The sequence below is a fragment of the Macrobrachium nipponense genome, chromosome 24 (genome assembly GCF_015104395.2).
Source record: "Macrobrachium nipponense isolate FS-2020 chromosome 24, ASM1510439v2, whole genome shotgun sequence".
Taxonomy (NCBI): domain Eukaryota; kingdom Metazoa; phylum Arthropoda; class Malacostraca; order Decapoda; family Palaemonidae; genus Macrobrachium; species Macrobrachium nipponense.
In genome coordinates, this window is record NC_061091.1 from 27,685,978 (window position 1) to 27,695,977 (window position 10,000).

Consider the following 10,000-nt stretch of genomic DNA (forward strand, 5'->3'; position numbering starts at 1 on the left):
AATCTGTAAAATCTCTGATGTCAGATTAGTTTTGGATCAGGGTAACAGGTTTTAATGCTTTAATCGACTCTAGGTGGTGAGTCCCTTGCTCGATTTAGGTCATTTGAAAAAGAATGCAATGTTTTCCACTAAATTAAAGGAAAAATAGTAAAATTACAATTAGTATATTGCTTACTAAGTACAAATGTAACTTTAGATTGCTACTTTCTTGGTCAAACTTTTGTAAAATCAGAATCTTTAATATTTTAAGCTACCACAGCTGTAAATATTATTCTTACCCATCTAATCCCATATTTCTTAAAACAACTGTAAACGACAATGAATTTAATTTCTAGTAACTTAAATATTCTTTCTTTCCTCTCAACCAGACGACGTGGAGACAGTCGTCCTAGAAGACAGCACAGGACGATCAGTAGACAGCAGAATTGGACCACTGGCTGAGGGGACAAACCTCACACTGACCTGTCAAGCTTCTCACGGTAAGACTGAAGTGAACACAAAATGAATCTTTGGCAGGAGGGTCAAATCTCATTTTTATTAGTTACTGGTCAGAATAACTTGCCTTGTGCAGTTGCGGAATCTTCTGATCTGAAAATAGTTTAAGCTTTGAGCAAATTCATTCCATCTTTGCTCTCTCTCTCTCTCTCTCTCTCTCTCTCTCTCTCTCTCTCTCTCTCTCTCTGTTGTCGTATCCTGAATTTCAGATATAATGGTTTTATTTTCTCTGTTCTCAAATCTATTTATGCGTCACCTTTTCTTGTAACTTGTATCTCCGTTTAGGCTGATTTTCCTTTGACTATAAACCCAAGAGGGGTTTATAGTCTGTTGACTCTCCAAAATGGTTTTCAGTTGAAGATTTAAAAAACGAAGGAAAGAAAGAAAGAAAGATGGTTAGGCACGAGTGAACACCAAATTAGTCCTCTAGATCAAAGGTGAAACTCCAGTCTGACTTAATAAGACTAAGTTTAAGGTTCAAGTGTTAGACCTAGCGTGGTTTGGAAACAATGTTAGTGTGGACAGGTCTTCAGGGACAAGTGTCTTTGAATCTCAAGAGGTTTAATTAAGAATGAATGAAAACTTTCAACAATTCCTCCTTGTCACTGTTACTGTTTAAATCCCAAAGGACCGATTTAAGCAACTCATAAAAACTTTTAACCATTTCGTACTGTAGTACTTCCCCTCCTTATCGTACAAGTCTGTGTTTGTTTGTCCAGTAATGCTTAAGTTTCATCATTATGTTACCTTAGGTAATTATGTGAGGTCGGTTGGATTGGTTGAGAGAGAGAGAGAGAGAGAGAGAGAGAGAAAGATCAAAGTCAAATTTCTTAATTCCATTTTAAAGGGCTATTAAATATATTTTATTGTTAAAGTTATTCATAACTGCTCGTTCTAGGGAAATGTTAGTCCACTGTTATACAACAGAGAGCGAGAGAATCACAGATGAGATCGCTGAGAGAGAGAGAGAGAGAGAGAGAGAGAGAGAGAGAGAGAGAGAGAGTTCGACGATATCGCTTCCAATAGCTCGTATTTCTGTTTTCCTTGCTTTTCTATTACTGCTATTGACAGCAGACGAACGCTCAGCGCCTCCTCCTTCTCTTAGACTCTGAAACAACAAGTGATTCTGATAGATTTCGGTGTCATACGATGAAGTGACGATAAGAACCAGAGAGAGAGAGAGAGAGAGAGAGAGAGAGAGAGAGAGAGAGAGAGAGAGAGAGAGAGAACCAACGGTGAGAAAAATTAAAGGTGACGACGTGAAGAGGAAAGTCGAGACGTTAGAGAAAATTTTAGGAAGTGATAAAATCTTGCATGCTTGTTATTTGTCTGTATATATATATATATATATATATATATATATATATATATATATAGATATATATATATATATATCTATATATATATATACATATGTATATAAACATATATATATATATAAACATATATCTATATATATATATCATATAATAATATATATATGATATTTATATATATATCTATATATATTTAAACTATATACATATATAGATACAAAGAAATAACACTTAATAAAACTAAATAAATAAATATAAAAATAAGTAAATATACATAGAATTAACAAGGTCATTAAAGCTAAGTAAATATATACAGAGAAGTCTTATCTTCTAATGTACCCTTAATCTATTAAACCTAAACTCAAAACTAGTTTGTTGGAGGCCATGAGACATCTGAGTCCTCCCCCTACCAACAATCCCCCAAAATCAACCCCCTACCCATCCCTCCTCCTCCTCCCTCTCCCCTCGGTATACTTTGGCCTCGATTTTTTCAACTGATGTAAAATTGAAACAAATGAAATTTCTGGGCTGGATGCAGGAGTCTTTGGAATAAATAGAATGGCCATTTTCAATGTGTCAGACATATGCAGTTAGTGATAGCTCGTAAGACCATCGTGAGTAGAATGAAAATATAATGTTATTTTTTTCTAATATTTTTGTACATCTGCACAAGACAATGCATTTTTCTATAATGCAAGTATTATTTTCAAGATCCTTGCACTACTACAAATATAATGCACAGAATAAGGTTCAATTACCAGGGTCTCTTACTACGTAATACTGACAGAGCACTTTGGAATAATATTCCAAGGTGCCTTGTCATTAGGGAAAGGAATTCAGAGTGGGTGTGGAACTGGCCTTATGCCACGAAAACTCACAGAAATTCTCATTTCCTTATTGAGGAAACAGAGCCCCATGAGGAAGGTGAGGATCTTGAGCTTTTGAATGTGTACCTACACTTAGTATAGGTTCTAAAAAAGAACTTTGACATGAATATTACCATGCTAGTTTGTTTAGCTAGTCTTTGTGTAGGTTTTAGAAAAGGATTGTTTGCTGATGCGAATGTTCCTACAATAGTTTGTTGAACTACATAATGTGTAGGTTAAAGGAAAGGATTGTTTGCTGATGGGAATGTTACCACGACAGTTTGTTTAGCTGCACTTTGTGTAGGTGTTAGAAAAGGACTGTTTAGTGATGCGAATGTTTCCACGACAATTTGTTTAGCTACACATTAAGTAGGTTCGAGAAAAGGACTGTTCACTGATGCAAATGTTATCACATTAGTTTCCTTAGCTACACATTGTGTAGATTATATAAAAGAACTGTTCACTGATGGGAATGTTCTTTAGCTACCCTTTGTGTAGGTTCTAGAAAAGGACTGTTCACTGATGTGATGTTTAGCTACACTTTGTGTAGGTTCTAGAAAAGGACTGTTCACTGATGTGAGTGTTGTTTAGCTAGTATCTGTGTAGGTTCTGGAAAAGGACTGTTCACTGATGCGCATGTTACCACGATAGTTTGTTTAACCAAACATTGTATAGGTTCTAGAAAAGGATTGTTTATACGATAGTTTGTTCCGCCACACATTGTGTAGGTTCTAGAAAAGGACTGTTTACTGATGCGAATATTACCATGATAGTGTGATTAGGTACGCATTGTGTAGGTTTTAGAAAATGATTGTTTACTGATGCATTGTGTAGATTCGAGAAATGGATTGCTTACTTCTGCAATGTGTATATTCTAGAAAAGGACTGTTTATTGATGCGAATGTTACCACGATAGTTTGTTTAGCTACACATTATGTAGGTTCTAGAAAAGGACATTTTACTGAATGTTCATTTTTCAGACAACTATCTTCTTCATTCAACACTGCTCTCTATAAGCTAAGAGGTCGGTTGCCCCGATGCCTGCGTCTTCTTCAGGTATTTTTACCGAAAGCATCTTACTCTGCTAAACCCTTCCTTCTTCAAACCTTCCTTCAATCTACCCTGCTACCCAATCCTGTGCCTTACTCTCAGTCTTCTACCCCTAACAGGTTCTACCAAGGCCCTCTTCGATCTCTCCCCATCACACATTCTTACCACAAGTCCTTACCGTCTCAGAATCTATTCTCTCTTCATATTAGTAGTCTTTACCTTTCCAGCACTTCTAATTGCTTGCTGGCAAATTTCTCTTGAAGTTCAGAACTTCAGTTTAGTGGAACAGATGTCTTTCATCAGTTTGATATAGTAAGTCTGACAAAACAGATATCTGGTGCAGTAATCCCTGGAGGCAAAATTAAAATGCTATCCTTCCACCAACCTTTTAACCTGAATATTTCCTCCCAGGTTCATCAGATGTCGAGAGCCTCTGGTGGTTCCTAGAAGGGAAGCCCCTGGACACCTCCTGGGCTTCTGCTGGCGAGGGCATGGTTGTCAACCGCCTGGCCATCACGGTGGTTCAGGAGAGCTTGCACAATGGGTGCGTCACGTGTCGTCTCGTTACCACAAATGACGACGACCCTCACATTGCGGCCAATATAACCGAGAGATCGATTACTATCGCCATGTTCTGTGAGTATACGTCACTCAGGTTGATTAGTATTGGCATATTATGTGTGTTTATATTTGTTTATGTTATTCAGATTGAGTACGTTCTGTTTTCTTTGAGTTAGGACACTCTTATAAGATGATGTTATGTTCTATGAGTCTACATAAATTAGACTGATCATTATTGTCATGTTATGAATCTTTTCATCAATTGACTATTGCTGAGAAGGTACATGAGTCTACAAGTCTCATAAGTTTCATAGGCTCAGGTACCAAGTAAGCTGGAACTCTTTAGCCCAGTTTAGTTTAAATAATTGTGCTTGTATTGATCTAAGAATTGAATTGGGTACCTACTAATCAGAAGACTGTGTTGGGTTGCAGCCAACCTGTAGAAGGACATGAGATCAGCAACCTCATCCCAAAATGGTTGCTGAGAACCGGAGGGCCAACATCTTCTGGAGCTAATTCTCAGCAAGTCTTTCTTTTGGTGAGGTTGCAGACCCATGGCCGCATAATTTTTTCTAGTTGTGGTCAACTGCAGTCTTATAGCTGTTAGGTATACAGTGGGCCGTCGAGGTCAGCATACATGCCCAAAAGCATCCTGGCTTGCAAAGGGAATCGAACCCGGGCAAGGGAAACACTTTAAGAAATAATGCGTAAACCAGAAAGGTAGAACTTAAGTCTATGGCTTTCGTAACCAACCTTCTGGAATGCAAGATGAGAGATATTACAACCAAGAGCATTTCATTCATTACCAACTCTCCTCCTATTTCATTCCCTCTCCCTTTCATCTCCTCCGCAGACGTTCCCGTGGCTGTGATGAAGAGTGACGGAGGACGCGCCCTCGTCGGGGGCGGTCTGGAACTGACAGAGGGACAGACGTTGTCTTTCTTGTGCTCCGTTCGGGCGGATCCTCCTGTCTACAGCTTAATCTGGCTCCACAATGTAAGGGCCAATGTTAATGGAGGTGCATTTCGCGTTTGTTTGTCTGAATAACGTTAAAAACTTACTCTAAAGTAATCTAATCCAGTAGAGAAATGGTAAATAGAGTCGTTTATCGAAGGAGAGACACACCTCAAAGTTCGTCATCTTTCAAGAGCCTATTCTGTGTGGTAGAGTTGAAATTGGAATTGAATCTCCAAAAGTTCGCGCGAAGATACAATGTGTTACAATAAACACCATAATATTCTTTGTAAACTTGAATTTCAAGTCAATGGCCCCTGTGGTGCGCTTGTTCCATGAATAGATTCGTCTTTTTCTTCTTAATAATAATAATAATAATAATAATAATAATAATAATAATAATAATAATAATAATAATAATAATAACACTATACATAACACGAAAGGAAGGAGGGAGAAGGAACTAACCTAAGTATAGAGGACTGCGTCAACATCGAAAACAGAGCACTGGGCAATATCTGAAAACCAGTGAAGACGAGTGGCTAAAGAGTGCATGGGAAGAAGGACTAATAAAAGTAGACGAAGACCCAGAAATATACAGAGACAGGAGAAAGACAGAAAGAACAGAGGACTGGCACAACAAACCAATGCACGGACAATACATGAGACAGACTAAAGAACTAGCCAGCGATGACAATTGGCAATGGCTACAGAGGGGAGAGCTAAAGAAGGAAACTGAAGGAATGATAACAGCGGCACAAGATCAGGCCCTAAGAACCAGATATGTTCAAAGTATGATAGACGGAAATAACATCTCTCCCATATGTAGGAAGTGCAATACGAAAAATGAAACCATAAACCACATAGCAAGTGAATGCCCGGCACTTGCACAGAACCAGTACAAAAAGAGGCATGATTCAGTGGCAAAAGCCCTCCACTGGAGCCTGTGCAAGAAACATCAGCTACCTTGCAGTAATAAGTGGTACGAGCACCAACCTGAGGGAGTGATAGAAAACGATCAGGCAAAGATCCTCTGGGACTATGGTATACAGAACGGATAGGGTGATACGTGCAAACAGACCAGACGTGACGTTGATTGACAAAGTCAAGAAGAAAGTATCACTCATTGACGTCGCAATACCATGGGACACCAGAGTTGAGAGAAAGAGAGGGAAAATGGATAAGTATCAAGATCTGAAAATAGAAATAAAAAGAAGGATATGGGATATGCCAGTGGAAATCGTACCCATAATCATAGAGCACTAGGCACGATCCCAAGATCCCTGAAAAGGAATCTAGAAAACTAGACGGCTGAAGTAGCTCCGGGCCTCATGCAGAAGAGTGTGATCCTAGAAACGGCACACATAGTAAGAAGAGTGATGGACTCCTAAGGAGGCAGGATGCAACCCGGAACCCCACACTATAAATACCACCCAGTCGAATTGGAGGACTGTGATAGAGCAAAAAAAAAAAAAAAAAAAAAAAAAAAAAATAATAATAATAATAATAATAATAATAATAATAGTAATAATAATAATAGTAGTATAATAATACCTCAGTGACACCAGGAACGTCCTAGGCCTATTTCCATATTCAATATGGAACGAACATCAAAGCTATTTCTCTCCGTTAAATCGTGTCATTAAGCTTTTACTGTAAACAATCAGATCAACAAAGATAATTCTGATTTTCATCATGAAGATGGGTTTTCAATTTACAGTGTAATTCAAACAAACGATTGAATACACGGGTTGAAAGTCAGTGTAATTCAAACAAACGACTGAATATACAGGTTGAAAGTTAGTGTAATTCAAACAAACGAATGAATATACGTGTTGAAAGTTAGTGCAATTCAAAAAAACGAATGAATATACGGGTTGAAAGTTACAGCGTAATTCAAACAAACGATTGAATGTACAGGTTATGCAGGTTGAAAGTTACCATGTAAGTCAAACAATCAATTAAAATTTTTGATTTCAAGTTACAATGTAATTCAAACAAACGATTGAATATACGGGTTGAAAGTTACATTGTAATTCAAACAATCGATTAAAAATGTTTAATTTAAAGTTCCAGCGTAATTTAGACAATCGATCAAGAGGACCGTTACTCGTAAGATCTAGGTCACAACTCACAATAACCTCATCTGACTTTCCACCTCAGGGGATCAGGAGAAACGTCGGGGGGCGGGTGTTGGCCAGAGACAATTCGTCTCTGGTAATCTCTCCCGTGACGAGACGAGACACCGGAATCTACGCCTGCCTGGCCTCGAACTCCGAGGGAGACGGACACTCAAACGCCATTCCAGTCACTGTCAAACGTGAGTTAATTTCAAATGTCACACATTTATCCCAAGGCTCATTCAGCTTGACCTCTTAATCAAATTGGTATATGACTAGTGTTTTGAACCGATTCTCCAGCTTAATACAACTTAACCTCTTAATGAAATGGGTATATCAGAAGTATTCTAAACTGAATCTCTATGATGTTTTACCAGACCTATTTTTCAAAGATGTATATTAGATGAATTCTACATCGTTTCAGTATGCCTTTTAAACAAAGTACCACTGTGAGAATGAAATTATTAGGTGGTAAATGTTATATATTTTAATATACATACATCTATCCCGAGATTAATACAACTTGATCTGTTATTCAAATGGGTATATGACAAGCATTCTACAATGATTCGTTATATATTGTTTTTAGACAAAATACGACTTTATGAGTGAAATTACATATATAATATAAACATCATATATTTATATATAATACCTTAATAGAAACTACCTCTTTCCGGGAGCAGATCATCAATAAAGTTTATTGATAGAAGGATAGTACATATCGCCGAGATGGTTCCTAAGTCAATGTTTACCTGGATGCAATGCTGTTTACAAACAGTATTCATCATAGCTTCATTTGTCCGAGCAAGAATTATAAGAGAATTTAATATTTGCAATATGCTCCATTTCCAAGCTTATGGAATTTTTCATTTCTAGGGTATGGGATATATTATTAATATAATAATATATATATATATATTATATATTATATATATAATATAAATATATATACATATATATTTTATTGAATTATATATATACATATATATTATTATATATATTATTATATATATAATAGTAATATTAAATAAATATATAACTATATATATATATGTATATAATATATATATATATATATATATATATATATCATATATATAATCAATAATATGAATAATATAATAGACATATAAAATATATATATATATATATAATTATATAATATATATGTAATAATTAAAAATAACAATATATATATAATATATATATATATATAATTTATAGATATAAATATATATAATATATATATATATATATATATAATATAAATCAGTATATAGAACTTATATTTAAACGCTTGTGTTATTATTAATACGTAATACGAGTTCGGTTAGTTACTCTTGATGATGTGGGCAAAAAAAAAATATTATTAAGTAAACTGATCACTTCCAATATTATGGGTCGTTCTTATGCAGTGGACTATTTCATAACTTAAAAAAAAGGTCGGTCTCACTAATTCTAAAATATTCTTATTAGATAGGAACCCCATTTGTTGCGTTTTTATTACAAAGGACTTCGTCTCTCTGGTGTCTTATTTCCCTGTATATTTCAAATTCAGTATTAACCTTTTTTGAAGAATATCTTAATTAAGAAAAATTTTATTACTGAATTATCTTTGTACAGGTAGTAATGTATATTGCCGATATAGCTTTATCTATTTCCTCCCATCTGCCTTACTGAATTATAGAAACTATGGGGTTTTCTCCTGGGTTCATCTTTAGATCATTGTAACCCTTCTCATTTATTTTCAGGCCCTTTCTCTCTTGCTACCCACTCCGACCACCTCATTTCAATGCCTTGAATGGACACAACTGCCCCATTGCTTGTCTTGATAGCCTAAACTTCATAAATCAAAATCAAAATCAATCACATAACTTATTTTTTTTTTTTTTTATCATTATAATATTTATTATTATTATTATTATTATTATTATTATTATTATTATTATTATTATTATTATTATTATTATTATTATTATTATTATTATATACAGGTAGGAGACCCTCTTTTAAACAGGTACTGTTAAATGATATTGCAGTATCAGCCGAGTTGATTTTGTAGAGAGTTTTCTCTATCTCCCTTATGATAGCTTTCTCTTGGGTAGTACAGTTAACAAGTAGCGTTCCAATTCCAGGCATAATATTTCACTAACGCTAATTGTTAGCTGTAGTCCCCAAGAGAAAGCTACCATAAGGGAGATAGAGAAAACTCTGTACAAAATCAACTCGGCTGATGCAGCAATATCTTTTAACAGTACCCATCTTTATTATTTTATTATTATTATTACTCAGAAGATGAAACCTAGTCATATGGAATAAGCCTGCAAGGCCCATTGACTTGGAATTCAATCTTCCAGAGAGTGTGGCGTTCATTAAGAAGTATGAGGAAGTAAAGGAGGTAAAAGAGATAATGTCTATTCTCTCTCCTCTGTAGATCTGCCCTACTGCTCAGGCCCTACGAACCAGAAGCTCGTAGTGACAGCCAACACCTCAGTAAGCCTGACTTGCCAAGTGGAAGCCCAACCACAGGACGTCACCTTCACCTGGAAGATTGGCATCCCATCTCCTGCCCACAGGCACAGCCAGAGCGCCGCCAGGGGTCACCAAGACACGCATACCCTTTTCACTGACCCAA

The 10,000-nt window shown here is 36.0% G+C and overlaps 1 protein-coding gene across 1 annotated transcript in view; it reads left to right on the forward strand.

Annotated features, from left to right (window-relative positions):
• LOC135205539 (uncharacterized) overlaps window positions 1–10,000 on the forward strand; it is a 133,310-nt gene that overhangs the window by 112,545 nt on the left and 10,765 nt on the right. The window contains exons 5-9 of the mRNA XM_064236296.1: window positions 369–479; window positions 4,139–4,363; window positions 5,142–5,284; window positions 7,406–7,562; window positions 9,800–10,000. The exon at window positions 9,800–10,000 is cut by the window's right edge and continues 468 nt beyond it. Coding sequence (XP_064092366.1) covers window positions 369–479; window positions 4,139–4,363; window positions 5,142–5,284; window positions 7,406–7,562; window positions 9,800–10,000 — 837 coding nt within the window. The remainder of the gene's footprint in view (window positions 1–368; window positions 480–4,138; window positions 4,364–5,141; window positions 5,285–7,405; window positions 7,563–9,799) is intronic.